The 21,441-nt window shown below is 37.4% G+C and overlaps 1 protein-coding gene and 1 pseudogene across 6 annotated transcripts in view; one reads left to right on the top strand and one right to left on the bottom strand.

Moving 5' to 3' along the window:
- Positions 1 to 16,187, bottom strand: part of LOC107603076 (plasma membrane calcium-transporting ATPase 3-like) — a 34,395-nt gene extending 18,208 nt beyond the window's left edge. For 3 of the 6 annotated variants that reach the window (XM_016295801.1, XM_016295776.1, XM_016295818.1), the window contains exons 1-9: positions 15,626 to 16,187; positions 13,077 to 13,653; positions 10,278 to 10,475; positions 9,555 to 9,812; positions 8,814 to 8,939; positions 2,742 to 2,870; positions 2,379 to 2,444; positions 2,142 to 2,180; positions 1,445 to 1,609 (exon numbers count right to left, since the gene is read on the bottom strand). In XM_016295801.1, the coding sequence (XP_016151287.1) occupies positions 1,445 to 1,609; positions 2,142 to 2,180; positions 2,379 to 2,444; positions 2,742 to 2,870; positions 8,814 to 8,939; positions 9,555 to 9,812; positions 10,278 to 10,475; positions 13,077 to 13,284 (1,189 nt within the window). In that variant the 5' untranslated portion in view covers positions 13,285 to 13,653; positions 15,626 to 16,187. Of the gene's footprint in view, positions 1 to 1,444; positions 1,610 to 2,141; positions 2,181 to 2,378; positions 2,445 to 2,741; positions 2,871 to 8,813; positions 8,940 to 9,554; positions 9,813 to 10,277; positions 10,476 to 13,076; positions 13,654 to 14,404; positions 14,589 to 15,625 lie in introns of those variants that run through there. The other 3 variants (XM_016295810.1, XM_016295793.1, XM_016295784.1) reach the window with 2 other exon arrangements.
- A 1,909-nt stretch (positions 16,188 to 18,096) lies between these two features.
- Positions 18,097 to 21,042, top strand: LOC107603127 (UDP-glucuronosyltransferase 2A2 pseudogene; annotated as a pseudogene).
- The last annotated feature ends 399 nt before the right edge of the window (positions 21,043 to 21,441 follow it).

The raw sequence follows: 21,441 nt of genomic DNA on the forward strand, positions 1-21,441 counted from the left end.
CTGAGGGGAACTTACTGTCTTTAGAAAAGTTTAGATGGTATTTCTTCTTTTTATCTTGCCTCTGTATAAAGCATATTACAGTTCATAAGTGCAGCGCTGCTGTGTTTACAGCGGAAACCAGGAAACGCTGTAAGTGCCACCTACTGGCAGAGAGTGAATCTGCGTCTCATTCAGCTCCTCTGCTGTTTGTTTCATTCAGATATTTTTTTATGTATAGTCAGACCATTCTGTTTTTGCTTCAAATTTCGAAATTATACAATCTAATTTAGATTTAAAAAAATTGGTCATGTTGCATGTATGCAGCATCTTTGTTTGGATCATGATTAAAATGCAGTGGTTGCCTCTAATTTTAAATGGAAAGAGAACAGACAAAGCCTTATTTTGTTTATATGAAGAGATTTATTTTATTTGTGCTACTTATTTGATTTGGGGTTTGTTTTAAAATTTCAATTTAGTTTTGTTATTTACATTTACATTATATTTACATTTAATTATTTAGCAGACACTTTTATCCAAAGCAAATGAGGACAATAGAAGCAATCAAAACCAACAAAAGAGCAATGATATGCAAGTGCTATATTAGTATCTTATTATAGTGTTGTATTTCAATTTCACAAATAAACATGCAGCATTTTGTTCAAGCAATAATTTGTATAATTTGTCTTAAATCAAATTTTGTAAAAAAAAAAGAAAGAAATTGTGAATTGAATCGTGAAATCAAAATCGTGAATCGAATCGAATCGTGAGTTGAGTGAATCATTACATCCCTACCCAAAACTAATTATATCTCATGTTTAACCACTATAGAGACATCAGAGCCAACGCCAAATTCCCAAAGACCTGGCCGAGGTAAGGCTGCTCTCTGCGGGTTCATGAGCGCTGAACGGCCTCTGACGCCCTGGAGCTCACATCTCCCAAAACGTCAAAGCAAATTTTCAAATATAAGTTATCTTTATTAACAAACCGCATATTTGAAGTCTAAGCAAGTACATTCTTGTCTAAACAATTTTCTTTCTAAAAAACTACATTCCGTGACACAAAAACAGTATTATTTATAAAATTATAGTGGATTTGGGCGTCTGCCATGACACCCGCTGTGAGAAATACTGCAAGCGGAGTGATACAAACGGTGAATTGGTTGGAGCTCTGTTATCACTAGAATATCGCACTCCTCTCAGCCAATCAGATTCGAGGACCACAAAGAATTGTTGTATAAATATATATATACAGTGGTGTGAATAAGTGTTGGCCCCCTTCCTGATTTCTTATTTTTTTGCATGTTTGTCACACTTTAATGTTTCAGATCATCAAACAAATTTAAATATTAGTTGTGTAACTTAGAGGTTCAGTAAAACTCCTATCCCTGAGTATTAGCAAATCCAAAGCTTGACTTATAAAAGCCAATACGATCAGAAGAACTTGACCTAACATTAGACTTCCCCACCTGCTTTCCCGATTTGCACTGCCAGCTTGGTGAGTTTGCCCTGAAGAACTGATTTCTCCTTCTTGGGCACACTAGCTTTTTTCTTTTCTTTTTCCTCCACTTCCCCACCTTCTGCACTCTTCAGAGGCTGCATCTCCATGGCAACAGCCTCATCCTGTTTCTTAGCTATAGTGGGTGGAGACAAAGTAATCAAGCAAGTAGAATGATAGGCAATTGTTAAAAATGTTCAGAATAGCAAACTACACACTTTTTGCGGTTTGCAGTATGTATACTGCACACAGTATGCACAATATAATTTGATCTGACTGACAAAAGACATTTTACAAAATGTAATTAAATTTAATAATATCTTAAATTAATTCATAAAGATAAATATTATTTTTTTATTTCTCTGTTAATAATGATAATTATAAAAATTATTATTATTTGTATACCATGATAGCAGGATGGTACTCACTACACGCAAAGTTATGAGTTCAATGTGACTGTAGCAGACTACAATATGAAATGCTTATTGTTACATTATTTCACATAAATGTTTAGACAAAATAGTAGGCAGTATACAGTAATTACTGTGCAGTGTGCCGTTTTTAATTCTGAAAATTGCTTGTCATAATAATGATTTCATCTCACCATAAATATATCTGAACATGCCTCTTAAAAGTGATAACTCAATTCTAAATCAGTCTTGAGTCACCTTTATTTTGATTGTTCTCCAGGGTGCCGTCTTGTTTCCCTGTGAAAGTTAATGCAGACATTTAAACAAAACAAATATCATTTCTGCTGCTTGAGGTCAATGTAGCTGACATGAGAGAACAATAAAGTGCATGAGAAAGAAAACATGAAACATGGAGGGATAATATTTGACAGATATGGAGAGCTAAAACCAGGATGTCTGTTTATGAGTCATCTCTCTATTGTGAATGTCACCTACCATTTATGATGTTGTGTTCTTTGGCTTCAACACTGGAGAACAGCATGGATGAATTACTATTGACCTCTGATAGAATTGTTGGAAACAGAGGATAGGACAAAAATGGAGGTGGTATGTAAAGACAAAATAAAACCTAAATGCTGAACAAAACCAATGAAAAATCAACTCAAATGAGTGTGCAACATTTCTGAGCATTTCAATGCATTGAATAGAATTGACCCAGACCATTAGACATTTTGTATCTGGATAATTCTATATGGGTATTCAAGCAAAATGGATTTTTCTTTTTTGATGTGAATGTTTATTCATGCTCAATTTTAACCACCATTTATAAAATAGTTTGAAGAACTGTCAGATGCCAACCTTTCTTGCAGTCTTTCTTCTCCTCCTCCAACTCTCCGGCCCCCAGGAGGGTGAAGATGATGCCCGTTTGAGAGTTGACACCAACAGCGGTCACCAACATTTTCCCAGAGCCCTCCATTACATGAGTGCCTGAGTTTCGTGAAACACAGAGAAGACTTTTACAGTAAATATTTTCAACAATGTCTTCACAGCTATTCAAACACCAGCTATTACATACTTTTATGTCTTTCGTATCACTCAGCAGTCTCTCACTTTTTTTACTAATCCAAATTAAAATAGCTTATTAGCGCCATCTTGTGACTCAAAATGGTTGGCTACTGACTAAAGGACTTTAGTATTAATTTTAATATATATTTTGAGCATAAAAACCTTTATAGATGACTAGAAGCTCAGGTGTCTCCAGTTATAGCATGTTTAATCTCAAACAATTAATTACATTTAATCGTTTATACAAATAATATTTTAGGGAAATATAATTTCAGGAAATTAAAAGCGTCATAAAAATCTTTTAAATTCATATAAAAAAACAGTATCTTAATCTACAGGATTTTGTTATCTCAAGGTGAGGGTAATGGAAAATATAAGCATATACTGTTATTCCATCATTGTCCAATGGACAGCCTCGTGTAATGTATTGTTGTTATTTGTTGTGCTCACACTAGCCCCTGCACTTGTCTAAACCAAGGATCAAAATTAAAGCTGAAGTCTCTTCCATGGCCTTTCCTTTTAGTGTGTAATACAATTAAACTGAACCAGATTGCTTCTTTGTTCCCTGATTCATTGCACATCAATTCTTGCTTTCTTTACCAGGTTGTCTCGTTTTCCTGCAAAAGAATCAGAACACCCCAAAAAAAAAAAAGTACATAAATAAAATACATATAAATGTACTTGAAAAGCAATTTTGTTACAATAACATTTGTTTTCAAATACTGGATTTTGAATTAAGTTAACTTTTCCTACCCCATTGTTATTTAATAATTTAGTGAGGTTTATGTCTATTGCCAACGAGAGAAGATATTTTTACAGAGATAAACAAGACAAAATTACTGATTAAGACAATTATGTTGTACAGCATGCATTTCCTTCTTCACAACAGAAGCCTTCAAACATACATGTTGAGAAGAGATGCCTCTCCCATAATGGCTGAGAAAATAATATGCACCCCTTGATGATTAATTGCATAAGCTGATGAACGACAAAAAAGGCTTGTCAATAAAACAAAAAAAACATTTTCATGGAAGCTAGTCATCTGAAAGTTCAGAAACATGTACAGAAGCCAGAGATCCTTATTGAAACAACATGGAGATCTTATGCAAACAAGAGTTTGACCAAGAGTTTCACTGGATTATCAAAAATGAATCTTGATAAATCAAAGCAGTTTTAAATTAAGAAACTCCTGCCTTCAAAACAAGTTCTCCCTCAGGCCATCCACCTCCTCAATGACCTGAAGAACTGACTGCACAGGCTGGAACTGATCCAGTACCACTATACTTTAATCTACCATCGTATATCATATGAGATCATATTAAATAATAAACTGTTTTTAGTATTTAAACCTGATAATTAACATGAAAGTGTAGGATTTTGAACACTGTTAAAACAAAAAAACAGCTATGATGTAGGTTAATAATCAAATAAAAATTGATCATTAAGAAACAAAAGGTCTTGTTTTGGTCATTAAGAGACAAAACTTGTACAAAAGGTCTTCTCACTCTTTATTTCAGAATGTAATTTATGGCAAAGCGAAATTTCCAGCAGCCATTAGTCCAGTAAAAGAACAGCATTTATTTGAAAAATAAATCTTTTATAATGATTATAAATGTCTTTACTGTCACTTTTGATCAATTTAATACATCCACTCTGAATAAAAGTATTAATTTCTTCTTCAAAAACAACACTTATTGACCCTAAACTTTCAAATGGCTTGTTGTTGAAAATATAGGCAAATCAAGCAATCCTGGTTGATTCTGTATTGGACACTCGAGCGAGTCAACGATATTCAGATTTTTTTCTTTGCCACAAATTAATATTCATTATTCTTTGTTGATGTCAATTTAGTTATGCGAGTCCACTCTAATCATGTTACACAAGCATTTTTTACATCAAATGTCTAAAAGCATGTTATGTTTCCATCAATTCCATTTCTCTTTCACACTTGATTATGCGGAGGTCGTGTGGTAGCACTGCGTGTGTGGCCAATCGGAGAAACAGATGCTGCTCTGGTGAGCTGCGATCATCAGAAAGAAATGACAGAGCAGGTCTCTGGAGGGCCTAAAACAAATCTGAGCCTCTGTCCAGGAAGCAGAGATGAGGGAGGAAGCTGATTAACCTGTTTATCAGACCTCAGGGACATTCTCTCATTAAATCAGTCAATGAGATTTAGCCCAAACACTGAGTGTTAAAGTATTGACAGAATACTTTGGTTCAATTGAATTCTAAATTAGTTTAATTCAGATGGATTGTGATAATGTCAGCCTAAATTAATTGATACTGGTAATTCTGTGAAGACTTACAGTATACTTACGCATGTGACATCGCCATATAAATAAAGGGAATATTGCCCCTGGGAATAAGCATCCTGCTCAAGCAAACAGAGCACCCTTTGCATGTTCAAGCCTGCAACCTTTTGGATTTTTAACCACTACTACTAGTCTGTCCCAGCAGAGCCGCTCAACTGCCGCTCTAGGCAAAACCCTACCGTGCCGCCCCCACTTCACATTCACAATTAAACACGATCTTTAAAGGGGTCATATGATGCCCATTTTCCACAAGTTGATATGATTCTTTAGGGTCTTAATGAAAAGTCTGTAACAGTTTGGTAAAAATTTCTCAGTGGTAGTGTAAAACACCTTTTTTTTACCCTGTCAAAAATAGCTCTTTTCAGATCAAGCCGTTTTTATAGCATTTTCCTTTAAATGATAATGAGCTCTGCTGACCCCGCCCCTCTCTTCCAAGCTGCTCTCAGAGAGACTGTTTACTTTAGCCGCATTCACCATGAAACTTGCTAATTAGCACATTATTAGGAAAGGCGATTTGCAAAGATTCATTACAAAACATTATACTCACTTCTTCTGTAGATGTGACTGGATCATGAATGATTCGCGCGAACATAGACGCATTTAGGCAGATCGGGGGAGCATTCCCTTCAGAAACAAATGAAATCCACTGCGAGTTCAGCGGCTCAGATGTCAGGAGTAAATGACGGCTGCTATGTTCATTATTACATCCAACAACAGAACACCTCAATCGCTTGTTAGGAGTCGTTCTTGTCTACATCTGCTCCAGCGGTGAAACAATGGTGGACTGATGACAGCTCACTCAGGGTGTGACACCAGTCCAGTCTGTGCTGAAACGCTACTGTCACTCAAACTATCGTGGGAGGGGCCTGTCTGTGTGACGTCACACAGACAGGCATCTGAGAACGGCTTGATTTGAGAAAGGGGAAAACATTTAACGAGATTTAAAAAAAAAAACACTGGGTGGATTTTTATCATTATAGGGTGGTTGTGTACACACACTGCCAACACACATTTCAGTTCAAACAACTTGTAAAAGTGCATGTAGCATCCTATGACCCCTTTAAGATGCATGTGAAAGACTGGAGATTTTGTTTATTGGTACAACTGCATTAAAATAAAGCAGACACAGGCGTGTTTTCTGATTATTATATTTTTTTTTTCCTACTGCTACGTAAAAAAAAATAATTAATAAAAAATAACCACTAGTATAGCTGCAAAAGCAAATTAAGTCTAAAGGCCTGAAGTGGCCATGGGGAGATTTGGGAGAATTCGAACATACATGAATAATACATTCGGGGTAAGCAGCTCTAACACGGAAAGCACAAGTCTCTGTAGTTAATTTTCACTAAGAGACATAGAAATCTGTTCAAGCCATGCTCGTACAGTCGAAATCCCTATTCGTAGTCAGGGTGTAATTTGAACAAGCTGGGTCCGGGTCCAGCACCTCCGAATTCAGATAATCTCATTTGGCGGATCATCCCTCTCGGGGTAAGCAGCTCTAACACGGAAAGCACAAGTCTCTGTAGTTAATTTCACTAAGAGACATAGAAATCTGTTCAAGCCATGCTCGTACAGTCGAAATCCCTATTCGTAGTCAGGGTGTAATTTGAACAAGCTGGGTCCGGGTCCAGCACCTCCGAATTCAGATAATCTCATTTGGCGGATCATCCCTCCTCACGCACCAATGAAAGATGAAAAGTTTGTGTCTGGGTTATTATAGTTTTGCATTTTTAAATTCGTTTTTATTTTAATATTGCTTTCCATTTTCTTTTATTAGTTTCATTAATAATTTGGTTAATTTTAGTTTTGTTTTTATTTTGTGTACAGATTTATAGCCTATTTAGTTTTTATACCGATTAGTTTAAGTTTTAATTTTAGTTTTAGTAATTCAAGTTTAGCAGAATTAACAGAACACTTCCAGAGTGCAGACCAAAGACATTTTAATTTAAGCTTATTGTCGCAAACATCCAGCGACACAAAATTAATGCATGCTGAGATTGAGTAGAAAACGATTATTTATTTTTGATTATTATTTTTAGTTAGGTGTTCAATAACTGCTGTTGGTTTCGTTTGAGTTTTTCATTTATTCATTATTATTTTAATTATTTTATATTTTTCTTTCTTTCTTTAAATGCCTTTTAGTTCAATACAGTTCTTAATACATCATATTTTACAGTTTAAACATGTATACAACATTACTTACATTTAAACTCGTTTAACAAGCATTTTAGTAGTAACAAATAAACATTTAATCGTTACAAAAAGACTGATGCGGCTTGTTTAGGTGACTTGGTTTGCTTTGCATAAAATGAAATGATTTACAGCAAAGAAACTGTTTTATAGATTAAATAAAACATACACAAACCTATATTTGACCAAAGAAATGCAAGTCGGCGGCACTGAGAACTACTCTCACCTGAAGAGAATGCAAAATATCTGCGCTCGTTACAAACACTGGGTTGCTGCGACTCTCCTGTCCCAGGAGCTGGGTTACACAAAAACTACCCAAACACAAAAAAAATGTTGCAATAAAATAACCATGATTTTTAGACTATTTGTGCATACTATAAAAGCAACTGATGCAAGCTGGTAATCAAGTGGGTCCACTAAATGATTGCGCAAATGCTCCATTACCTCTCCTCTGATCACTTGCCAGATCCGTCACCCCGCTTTATTCCGGGACCTCGCAATTTACAAATGAAACACTGTTCGTAGCATTATAAATGATAGCTTATATATAGGCTAAATATCTAGGCTACCTGGCTAAAAAAACAAATCACGCTTTTTTTTTGGGGATGTAGGCTACGTGGATGAACATGCCTATCTAATAGATTACACCAGGGTGCCCAACCCTGCTCCTGGAGATCTACCTTCCTGCAAAGATCAGCTAAAACTCTGATCAAACACAACTGGGCACCCCTGGATTACACTATACACTTGGTACACCTGTGTCTCCCCCACGCTTTCTCTCACAGTAGGCTATAATCTTTCAGAAGCACGTGTCGGGCTTTAAAACTCATCAGACATCACCAGTAGCAAAAGTCATTCATGTCCGGATAGTTTTATTCATTTTGATGACATTTATGGAAGTAGGCTACATGAGGGTGTTTTGCATGTGATATTGACGCCGCTTGGGTGGGGCACAGCGCGGGAGCGGCATTACTATGTATGAAACGAATTAATTTGGAGTTAGAATAACTAAGGGGTGATAACTTGTTGATATGAGTGCAATAATTCCAAAGAATGCCCAAAAGATAAACTAAAATCTCTGTCCTTTTTGCCGCCCTGACTGTGCTGCCGCCCTAGGTTCGCCTATATGCATGTGCCGGCCCTGTGTCCCAGGGATCTGTTTGCACCCCGAATCATGTGAATTCTTAAACAAATGGTGAATATCTTTTAGTATGCATATGGTTCTGTGTATGGCTCTGAATAATCTGAATTATATGTAAAAACACATACAAACATTCATCACAACCTATGGCCGACCCAGTCCACTCAATCCAACGCAAACACATACAAACATATGCTCACTTATATAACCTTTACTCCCTACCTGACAGCAGCATGGGATCCTTGTCGACGGATTTGCATACGTGATCAGACTCTCCAGTGAGGGAGCTTTCATCGATCTTGAGGTCGTTCCCTTGGATGAGAACACCATCCGCAGGCAGGAGGTCACCTAGGAGAACCCAGCGTGACAGCAATAGATCAATCTTACCAGCCTTTGAGTACTACTTCCTTTAATGACCAAAATTTAAAATAATAATAATATTATACAGAAATAATTTAATTATAATTTATGTGTTCTGGCTTGGCTTGGCACCAATGTTTTGTCTTTGAAAAACAATTAAAAATATATACAATTTGGTATTATTTTAATTATTTAATATATTCCTAATAATATAAATTGATTATAAATGTATGTAAATAATATTATTTACATATTTTTTTTACTATAATTATATTATATTGTTTTTATAAAAATGTATAAACTTAAAATGTATTTATAATTACACAATATTTTAATTATAGATACAAATAAATGATACTCAATACTGTTTACATTTGTTTGATAAATTATGAATTCATAAAGAATTTAAGTAAATTTAGCAGGAATCAAAGCAGCTTAACAGTACACTTTTTACAGAGCTAAGACTACTAGAGATTTTTAAGTTTTTAATAAAAAGTCACCCCATGTGGGGCTCACACCACCAACATTTATGAACTGTTCATTCATAATTTAAGATGCTTTCATAAAAGATGGGGTTTGAAGCCAATTCTGAACTCTACTGACCATATTTGATCTGGGCAATATCCCCCACCACCATCTCAGCCACGGGGATTTGAATGACCGTGCCGTTCCGCGCCACAGCGACGCGTTGCTCCTGCTCGATACGGCTCTGCAGGCCACGGAACTGCTTTTCTTTGCTCCAGTCATTAAACGCTGTCACCAGCACCACGCAGAGCACCGAGAGCAGGATAGCTGCACCCTCGATCCAGCCCGCCTCCGCCTCTCCCTCGTCCTCCGCACCTGAACTTACATTACCACACACTGGAGAGAAAGAAAGAGATGGAAAGGTAATAATGTGTGGGAGGACAGTGAGTTTGAGTGTCTACTTGTAATCCTTTATATTCTTTTATCTATCCTTCCATTTCTCACTCCATTCCTTCTATTATTTGCTTTCTTAGCGATCCATGCAACTATACTGTTACTTACACTCAGGGTTCCTTTAAAAATGCATTCAAAAGGTTTCAAATTAACAACACAAGACACACAAGAGCATTTTAGGGATGAAAATCTGAAAAATGTCGTCTTGATATGAAGTAGTGTTAATATTAGCAGAATATATGTTAAATAATGTTAAATTATTGACATTTTATTGGGGCTACAACATGAAGCAAATCACGTTTTCCTTGAGCTTCTGATGAAAGGCCAGAAATCCCTTTTGTGGTCAGGTTAAGTTGGCATTTTTGAACATTTGTCCTTTTTTTTTTTTTCACTGAGAGACCAGATCACCTTCAATTTCCCCTCCTGGCGGCTGGTAAAAGGACAGTCCGAGGGAAATAATGGCCGCTATTTCCAGGATTATGAGGGTAACATCCTGTAGAGCCTCCCACACGAGCTGAAGGAAGGTCTTGGGCTTCTTAGGAGGAATGAAGTTCATTCCAAACACTTGCCGACGTTTCTCCAAGTCCGCAGGATTGTCCGATAATCCTTTTGGAGGGAAAGATGGTGGTAAAAGTCGTTGTTGCTGATCAAATCTTACTAACAGAAATTATGTGAGACATAGGTTGGCATATTAATATTGATGTCAGTTAATAAAATATAGAGTAAAATAACAACACAAATCTGTCAACCTGTGTAATGCCTGAATCATTTTCCCCATTTTGTTTTACAGTGCAGAAATAGTCAGCCCAAGAACATGTATACTGGTGTAAATCAGTTATGGTGCTTAAAAACTCTTAATTTGTTTATTAATGGGTTTTTCTCTATGCAAATGGTTTTGAGAATTTCCTGGATGCTCGTTAGTCATCACTCAATTCTGTTAGCACCAATCCCTGACCTCTTAGGGTGGCAGGAAGGGAGGGGGGAGAGGACATAACAAAAGAACACAGGGCACAGATGGTTAAGTCAGTGTGTTTCGGATGCACCACAGGGTGTGATTTTTGGCAGCAAGACCCAGACAGACTGTCACACTCTCTGCATCCTCACCCTGCCAATCATCACCTGCTGCCCCTGGCAACCTCTCATCTCCCATCAGAGCTTCCCTTTCACTCACTGTAAAACCTAATTGAGTTACTCCAACGGGTTGTAGGTTGTAATCATTTCCCCAACTCGTTCCTATTGCCCCGATTTATTCATTCAGTCTCTGTTCAGCACAATATGTGCAAGTAAACTAAGACAACTAAGATACGCTAACGCAATCCTCTTTCCATGGACTACCAGAATTGAAAGACTTTTGCAGCACATCCAGCCCTTTCTTCTACCCTTTCATCTCTCCATCCATGCCCCTAAGCTTCTCTTTTTGTATTGCCGTCATGGTTTCTGAAGAGAGGTTTTTTAAAGAGCAGCATTAAAGGAGGAGAAAGAGCTTTACAATAAACTTAAAGTAACCTTAACGTGGCTGCCAAATAGCGATTCAGGCAGACCGCATGACTTAGTCTGAAAGCAAGAGGTCAGAACAAGATGCGAATCAATGTGATTATCAGAGCGCAAAGTAGGATCATCTACCCAGAACAGCTACTGCTATAAATAATTCTTACATTACTTCTGAAATTTAAAATCTTAACTAAATATTGTGCATTGATTCAGTAAACCGTTTCTGATCATTCAAAGCATGAAATCGTAGGATGTAGTAGTAAAATGATAAACAAGCACAGTAGCCTACCTGATGTATCTCATATTATGTATTCAGATGTATTATGCAGCTGTCCGCTATCCCATTAAAATCCTCTTTTTCTTAGGCTAGTTAACTTATGTTCACGGTTCCCTCATTCATATGTTGAGGGCCACCTCGAGGAGCCATGAAGTAGCGAGGCGGGGAGCAGGAAAATCTATTTAGAGCGCCTTATTTTATTAATTAAAATATCGATATTTGGCGCCAGCATATCGATTCTCGTATCACACGAAGACAGACAACGATATATTGCCCTATCGATATTTTGTTCCACCCCTAATTTTTTTAATGAGCTTTTATTTTTAGATTAGATTTATTTTTAGAAGTTTTATGTGATTCTGTCATTTTTATTATTTTGTATTTTTCTATGTAGTTTTTATTAATTTTCATATCAGTTTTAGTAATTTTAGTACTTAAACTTATTTCAGTTAGTTGCCAAAGCAACATTTCTAATTTTCACTTTAGGTTTTCCTCTAATATTTATATTTCAGCTTAATTTTTTTAGTTACTGAAAATAATTTATCAAAACTAATATGCTCCTTTTTTACCTATAAAGCTATGTATTGTATACCATGACATTTGTGTAAAAACGTTTTGGAACAATCCTGAATTTTCCCCTAAATATGAATAAAGTCTACCGTGATGTTGCTTAAACACACACAGGAAGACGTTCTGAAAAAACTGGACTTGAATTTCTTAATACAAAAACTTATCCAAAAGCAGCATTACAGAGAGATGCTCTTATCTGATAACATGGGCTTGTGTTTCATTTTTACTATGAAAAATGTAGAATTAAGTTCAACATCAGCTGCTCTTCAGGGATGTCTGCTTTCAAAAGCAGATAAAGGCTCCAGGCATTTGGTATTCTTACATTTAGTCATTTAGCAGACACTTACTCATTTACCCATCCTCATGTCACTCCAAATCTGTATGAACTTATTTTGTCTGCAGAGCACAAAAGGAACAGTTTTGAAGAACTGTATAGAATGGTCTATACAACTCGTGCACTACATTAAAAGTCTTGTCAGTGAATAACAACTTACATTTTGGTCTGTTTCTGACACAAAACTATTGTGCGTCTACAGAAAACCTATATGAATATGTAGTTCACAAGTCTAATGGACCAATTTTATGATACTTTTATGATGCTTTCGCATCTTTACTGATAAAAGCCTCATTCCCCATAGGGACTAACTGCATGGTACACAGCAATCAGTACAATTCTCCATTTGTGTTCCACGGAAGAAATAAAAAACATACAGTTTTGAATGACCTGAGAGCGTGCAAATGACCACAGAATATTTATAATAGCTGAACAGCTTCTTTAATAGCTCAAAATGTCTGTATGTTTCAGGATGCATGTGTGCTTATGTAATTAGCAAATGATATGGTCACATGTCTAAAATAGTGCTACTCACCATCTGCAGGTGAAGTCTTGAGTCTGTGACAGAGGGTTTCTGTATCTGTGTAGTTCTCCTGGATCTTCTGCAGGGCCTCGGGTCCCCTGAGCTCCATCAGCAAGCATAACTCCTCAACTGTCACCCCGAAATCTCCCTCATGACCTCCTTTGTCCATCCCCGGCTTCTTAGGGTGGAAGTCTACCGTGCTATTGCCCAGATCTCCCATGATGGTGTGTTGGTTGTGGAAGACTGGAAGCTTTTTAGCAGATGCTATGAGCTAAAATATGAGTACCTGGGACAATGTGTGATCTCTTTTGTCCTATTTATATTCCTCCTCGCCTATTTCTAAGATGTTCTCTATATAGTTCTCCATACTGAGACATGAACTGTGAGATTCTTTGGGGTTTTCTATTCTATTCTATTCTATGGTATGGTAGCTGGGGTTCCCCTGAAATATCCCCCCCATAAAGAAAAAGTCAGCAAATAAAGTGGTAGCCATTGTGCCAATCCATCTCTATGAAGACCAAAGCAAGTGTTACTGATTATTAAACAAGAAAGGGGATCTAGTGACACAGATATAACATCGGCAAGAAACCTGAGGAACAAAAAAGTTTTTTTTTTAATTCATCAACTTGCTTAAACCAAAAACACTTAGATGCATTAATGACTTTTACTTTTTTTCCATAAAAATTATACATAAATAAAAACACTTTGAAACAAAAACAGATATAGACAATGATTTGAGAAAATGTGAAATATATTATAAAACTAGAACGCATTTTTTGGCTATTAATCAATATAAAAATAACACATTTTGAATACTAAATAACAATTTATAAGAATTTTGTTTTGAGATATGACATAAAAAATGTTTTAATGGTTTACCAACCATTTAAACAGCAAAACAATTATGAAACAGCAGAAATAAAAAAAAGTCAAGAAAACAAAAACATCAAATCATTATTTTAGCTTGCAGGAAGTTGAATGATGAGAATGAATTATGTAAAATTCCAGCATATAAAATACATGACAACTTGCCCCGACATTTATAACAAGAACACCACCAATGCCCTGGGTACAATTTTTCATCTAACATCTGCCTTCCTAATATATTAGACCCTTAGTCATATAGTTAAATGCGCGTTTGTATTATTTTATTTATTATTACTTTATTTTGCGTTCACTTACCCAGCAGTTAGTAGCGTAATTGTGACAATTACCCTATTTATGCTCTTTGATTTCATTATTAAAGTATTTGCTCGTTTTTTAGCCTAACTTGAAACGCTCAAAAGTCGACGAAACATTTATTTAAACGTTTTGAAATGTGAAGGTGGCATTTTGCTCACCGAGGTGTCACAGGTGTAGGACGTTTGTGGGAAACAAGTAGCCAAGCGTTCATCACACGCGCACCTACTGCAATGAACTGTTTGCATAATATCCGAGGGAAACCGAGGACAATCACTTCTTATCTAAACGCCTTTCGAAATACTCTCTCTTGATAAAAGTGCTGTATGTGCGCCTCTCCCCAACCCATGTACCTTACGGTGCCGCCTCTCGACGCAAAATCTGCCTTCACTCAGTACGAGACGCCTGCGCATGCGCACATAAACACTTGCCCAATCTCACTGCAGAACAGATTTACGAAGGCAACACTACCAGCCATCAGGCCTGCAATTTTGGATGACATTACAATCCGCTTGAGCTCTGCGCCTCCATTTCCCTGCTGTGACACCAACTTTAGGTTACTGCACATTTAAACCCATAATCTGTGCGCGCGCCTCCTCATCTTTTATTAAAAATGGCCAGAAGATTCCTCAACAAACATGCGCTTTATAGACGATGATGCCCTTTCCTGGTAACCTTCAGGAATCAGATGTTCACCTTGGTCCACTGTACAGCTGCTCACAGCTTATGAAAGTGCCTGTAGCATTTGTGTTATGATTTTTCGGTTAACCATAGCGAGGGGAAAGGTAAAGCAAATGTATATTAAAAACATTTGTCGGGGATTAAAATAAAAGGCTGCACAAACTAACCAGGCAGCAAGGTTACATCAATCCACCACCTGCTTTTTAGTCGATCAAAAACTGCTAATTTGTTTCATGCATATAGGCATCTATAGACACACCGCTCTTAATTAAGTTAATGGCACAATAATGAAGATTGATATTTTTAAATAAACGTTAAAGTATTATCAAATGTAATATGATTAAAACACTGGATTATATTTGCAATTATTTCTTTTTATTATATTATATAGTATTAATGTTATTTATATTACCGTATGATTATTTATCCTGCATTACTCTTTTATTTTAAACAATTGTTGAACAATCATGAATACCCTCATGACATAAAACTTATATTGGTGAATTATATCAGCATAAACGTGCTGGGCATACTGTAAATTTCCATGTAATGCTTACCTACTGTAATCATTTAATAATAAAGCACTTTAATTATACATTAGCAGACACTACTGCAACAAACCCAACACAAAACATACCCTGCTGACACCACAAGGCACTTGTGAACATGTAGGCTATCTGTGAACAAATATATTCACTCACCGCGCAGGCCATGTTCCAAGGACATTTGACGTTGAGTCGAAAAAAAGACAGGAAACACGGGATGATATCCAGTGATTTAGCCTCAAATCATGCTCATCATGGAGAAAACAAAAATGAAAGTCACATCATTTGACCTTTACGCTATTCCAAATGCAGATGATGCGCAACGGTGCAGCATAGAAATCAAATGAAGGGAGCAGGAGGCAGCAGACGGTGGTGAGCACTTCATCTTATGCGGAAGAAAACCTGAATGAAGCAGATGATATTACAAGTACCATGCACGCATTAATTAATCGGTTAAAAACGGCGTGTTGTGCTGTCGGGAACGTAAAGGAGGGTCGTTTTGGTCACATCGTTGCTGTTATTTTTGGCGCTGATTGATAGAGTGATGGGTGAAGGAGAGATGTGGGTCTACATGCTGATGATGCCCGTTTGACGCGCATCTCGCGGTGATGGCAGCAGCAGCAGCAGCAGCAGCAGCATCCGAGCGCTGGAGGACGGGAGGAGGAGGAGGGGGAGGGGCGGATGAAGAACCGTCGAGCTCCAGGCCTCTCGCTTCCCTCCCTCTCTCTCCGCAATCCCTTCCTTTTCCCGGTAAAATACGACTTCTACTATGGCGAGGGCTGGGTTTTTAATATTCATAACCCGGGCTTTTGCCTTAGGAAGGCAACCAAGCAAGGTAACAACGCAACGTCAGCACGACTAATCAATATTCATAAGCAGAACATTCGCCATTGGGTGGTTGTCACGAAGCGTTAGCATGATGTACTTAATATTCATGAAGCAGGCATTCGGCATTGGACGATTATCACGCTGCGACAGCATGACCTTATTAATATTTATGAGGTAGGTCTTAGTCATAAAAGAGACGGTATTATGACCGCAGCTCGATTAAATTGTGCATGTCAGCACATAAGAATAACGATACGCGACAAAAAAAAACGAAAACTTAAAAATGTCTAGAAACAAATTCAAAAATAGTAAACACTATACTGATACAAAATGTTTCCATACACAGTTAAGCCAAACATGGCTAATTACCTAATATAATAACAATAAAAATAATCAAAAATAAAAGGCATAGATATAAGATATTGTTGAATTTGCTCTTTAATTCGTTTACTTCTATCGCTCTCTCGGCTGGGCATCTGAGCATTAATTATAAAGCGAGTGCTCATGCAGCCTGCCGCCTGTAGCTCCATTAATAAAACATCTCAACAAAGGATTTGAGAACGAAAGAGCCTTGGTTCAATTAATATTAATTTCAAAGTACTTTATTGGCACGATTGTTCTGCGTACAATATTGGCAAAACGTCAACCCGCGCGCGCACACACACTCGCATATTCTAATTTGTTCATTTTAATTTGAATTGCTAATTTCATAACTTTAATAGGCCTTTACTCTGCACTGATACTTTGCCGTTTTACGTTTAATTTCATACTGATTGGTTTCATTTGTTAACACTGCTGTGCTGTTGTTTTACATTGTATAATTTTTATTTTTTTAGTAATGTTAGTAGGCTAAAGAAAACTAAAACTGAAATTATAGAGTGGAAAAGCAGAAATGAGGTAAAAACACTGAACACATGCCCCCTGTGTCTCTATATGCTAGCCACTTGAAATCATTTGAAGTTATGAAATAAATAAGAATGACCTGATGACACACACTTACGTGGAATGTAATGTGTTCACGTGCTGTAGCCTACTGTTCTCCTGTATCCAAGTGAAATTACTAAGCCAGAGGGGTGCTGCATAGTGCCCCCCCCCCCCCCCCCCCCATACTATGCAAGTCAATGGGGACCAGCATCTGAAGGTGAACTTTCCTTTTAGTGACAATGTTGTCCCCTCTAGTGGTTGAGAGTGGCATTGCATCCCGCAGCAGTCATATCCTATGTTGCTGCACAAGATATCTACATGATTTCTGAAGCCATTCGTAGTGATGAATCTTTTACAATGCAATGAGCTGATATCTAACATACGGACTGTATATTTTTAAAGTGCCCTCTCACTCTGCATATAATGCTCAAAAAGAGTATTACCCACACCAATTAAGATCTTGTTGGATTGAACTGAAATTCTGAAAAATTTGAATTTTAGCTTATCCAGAATAGTATTTGCTTCTAAGAAGATTCTTCTTTGACTGGTTCCAAATTATGATAGATCTTAATGATTGCACTCCTTTTGGATCCCTTGAGTCAGAAGTGGAACAATGTGCAGTTTGCCATCATACAGTATGTGTTTTTGAATAGTCCATGCTTTGACTATTCCGTCTCAAAGGTTTGTTTTTAATGAGTTAGATTCAAATAAAGGTTTTAATGAGGATGGAATGTGTTGTATGTAATCCCCTGACATAATCTGTTTGTGGGCCTACCTCTCTCTCCTTCTTTCTTACACCAATCACATGATTACGATCAAGCCACCTTTCGAGGCTAGGCTAAATAAATACACAGAGGAAGTACAATTCTGGGCTAAAGTTCAACCTCATGCTGTTCGCGGTCCGATATCTGTGCTAGTCACCACTTTTAAAATGAGAAAAATACTATGAAAACGTAGGTGAGGGACTTTGCTTACTCTTGGCAATACACTTTTACAAGGCTGCCTGCCAGATCAGGAATAAAAACTGCACTGTTTGGGTATTCTTTCACATTGCAAAACTTCTCAAGGACATCGCTAAACACCAGGTACAGTGTCTCATTTTACTTGTCTGCATGCTTCGGAATGTTCCATTTTGAAGAAGCATTTAAGTCAATGGACATATCATTAAAACAGAAAATAGAAACTGTTGCACAATGCCATTCAAAACAATGCACACTTGCAGTCATTTTTTTATGCAATGAGTTACACATTTAAAAAATTTTGTGCAAATCACTAAATTGCTACCACTGTGCAACCTATTTAACCAGTACACAGATTTGGATGCTCAAGTCATTGGTATGCAAAAGTTTAACCTCAGATGAATAACCTTTACATAACGCATCTATTTAGCATACATGTCAGGGACATATATTCGTGTTAGTTACATGATCTGTATACTCTAGTACCTTTAGTTACTCTCGTTCAAACTGTGAACTCTTAAAACTGTACATTGTGATTGTGAGATTGTGTAGTAGTGCCAGGTCAGTGTGCAGTGATTATCTCAGATAGTGTAAAGGGGGCAGCCCACTGGCAAATGACAGATGAGAGAAACAAAAAAAAAATTTAATAAAAAATGAGATAGTGATGTCAGTTTGTAATCATATATGGTACGGGTATAATACTCATATTATAACTACAATATTATCAAAAAAGAGTTAACATATTATACTACACTGTCTTCTTTCTGTAATCATACTAATCTGTCCATTAATTTGGGCTTACAAAATAGCAAATTAAGAATCAAAAGGATGTTTGTACATGATTTTGAATAAGCGTTTTCAGTATTTTAAAGCAATGATCATTCTTAAAGGAAAAAAAAAAAAAAAAAAACTGACATGATTAACTTACCCTCATGTCATTCTGAACTTGTATGACTTTCTTCTCCAGAACACACAATATATATATTTATATATTATATTATATATATACCTGATATATATCCAAAATAATCGATATTGAATCAAATCGAATCGGTAATCAAATCGAATCGCAAGCTTGTGAATGAGAATCGAATCGAATCATGAAATTTGTCCAAGTCCAAGAGGTCCAAACAACATTGGACCAATATTGGTTTCCAATTTACACCTTTTCTATTGGTCATATTTTGATTATCTACAAATGCAAAAAGTCAAGGCCTGCATTGTTCCCAAATCAAAATGAATGCCTAATCAAGTATATATTTTCAGACAATGCTGCTGCATCCCCACATCTTTGCCCTTGTTGCCTTCCTTTGGAGTGTCCCACCACCTTCCCTGGCTGGGAAGATCCTAGTGTACCCAGTGGATGGAAGCCACTGGCTTAACATGGACATTTTGCTGCGAGAACTTTATCAGCGAGGTCATAAACTGACAGTTGTCCGTTCTGCTAACAGCTGGTACATCCCAGAGAACACCACACACTATACACCCATCACCATTCATGCCGATCATCTCACTAGCCTGGAGGACCCAGAGTACATGGCGTCCTTTCTTAAGAGAAACATTGACATTCAAAGAGGGGAAGGATCTGTTTTGATTTGATGCTAACTGATCCTGGTTTTGCAGGAGGTGTCATACTGGGCACGTACTTGGGTCTACCAATGGTGTTCAATGTACGATGGATAACAAATGGAGAAGGGCACTTTGCAATTGCACCCTCGCCACTTTCTTACATCCCGACTATCGGATCTAGAGTGACAGATAAAATGAGTTTTGCAAATCAAATAAAAAATATCTTCCATTTTGGAATCGGCCAATACATAGACCACTTGATCACAAGGCCTCTTTATCAAGGAGTTATCAGCAAATACATAGACCCAAACTCCAATGTGTACTCTCTGATCCAAGGAGCAGATCTGTGGCTCATGCGAGTTGATTTTGTATTCGAGTTCCCTCGACCTACTATGCCCAATGTGGTCTACATTGGTGGCTTCCAGTGCAAACCATCCAAACCTCTACCAAATGAATTGGAGAAGTTTGTCGAGAGTTCTGGAGTGCACGGGGTGGTGATCATGTCTTTGGGTACTCTGCTTGGAAATCTGGGTCCTGACATATCCGAAGTCGTAGCCTCTGCTTTTGCTCGCTTGCCACAAAAGGTGATTTGGAGGCATGTAGGGGAAAAGCCATCGAAATTGTGGAACAATACACTGATAGTGGACTGGCTGCCTCAGAATGACCTCTTAGCCCATTCTAAAACTAAAGCTCTCGTGACACACGGAGGAACGAATGGAATCTACGAGGCGATTTACCACGGCGTTCCAATGCTCGGACTTCCGCTCATCTTCGACCAATTTGACAACATGATTCGCCTGGAAGCCAGAGGGGTGGCTCAAGTGCTTGACGTCGCAACCCTGGATGTAGATATCCTAACACAAGCCCTAAAGGACATCCTGGATGAAAATCAACCCTACCAGAAGAACATGCGCAGAATGTCAAGCCTACATCATGACACTCCGCTCAAGCCAATGGACAGTGCCATCTTTTGGCTGGAGTTTGTCATGAGGCATAAAGGTGCGGCACACTTGCGCACCGAGTCCTACAGGCTTCCTTGGTATTCCTACTACTGCGTGGACGTCTTGATGCTGATAGTGAGTTTGTTTACGGCAGTCTGCCTGCTCTTGGTTTTGATGAGCAAGGCTTTGCTGAAGGTTTTTGTCAAGAAAAGGAAACCTAAAAAAGACTGAAGACATGTCTTTGGCAACACTAGTTTTTTTATATAGGCTGATTTCATTAATGGTGCTCTAAGCATCCCTTTCAATGTGGAAAGGTTTGATTAGTTGCATGTTAGCCCCTGCTGGTAGATGTTGTAACTATTCCATCTGCTTAAATAAATAAAAAAATCTTTCTAATTTGGCAAGCAACATTTAAGTCAAAATACAAACAGTGTTGTTCAGAGTGAACTTGTTCAAAGATGATCGGCTCAAAACCAGGCAGCAGAACTCAGCATAAGCAACTGCCACGTAGATAAATAAGAATGCTAACGGATAACTTCAATATGATATTAAACCACATTCTAGATTTCTACAGAATTGCAATTTCAAAACAACTTTCCCAAACCCTCCCCTATCTGCCATTGTTTGAAGAAAAAAAAACAGGTAATCTTCTCAACTTTTGGTTGAGAATGTTGCTAGGTCAGGCAATTCAAACAGAGCAGTGTTTTGATGACGCCACAGAGCCAGTGTTTGCACTTTTTGGGAAAACGAA

This window comes from Sinocyclocheilus grahami, unplaced genomic scaffold (assembly GCF_001515645.1).
Source record: "Sinocyclocheilus grahami isolate Dianchi unplaced genomic scaffold, SAMN03320097.WGS_v1.1 scaffold16.1, whole genome shotgun sequence".
Classification (NCBI taxonomy): domain Eukaryota; kingdom Metazoa; phylum Chordata; class Actinopteri; order Cypriniformes; family Cyprinidae; genus Sinocyclocheilus; species Sinocyclocheilus grahami.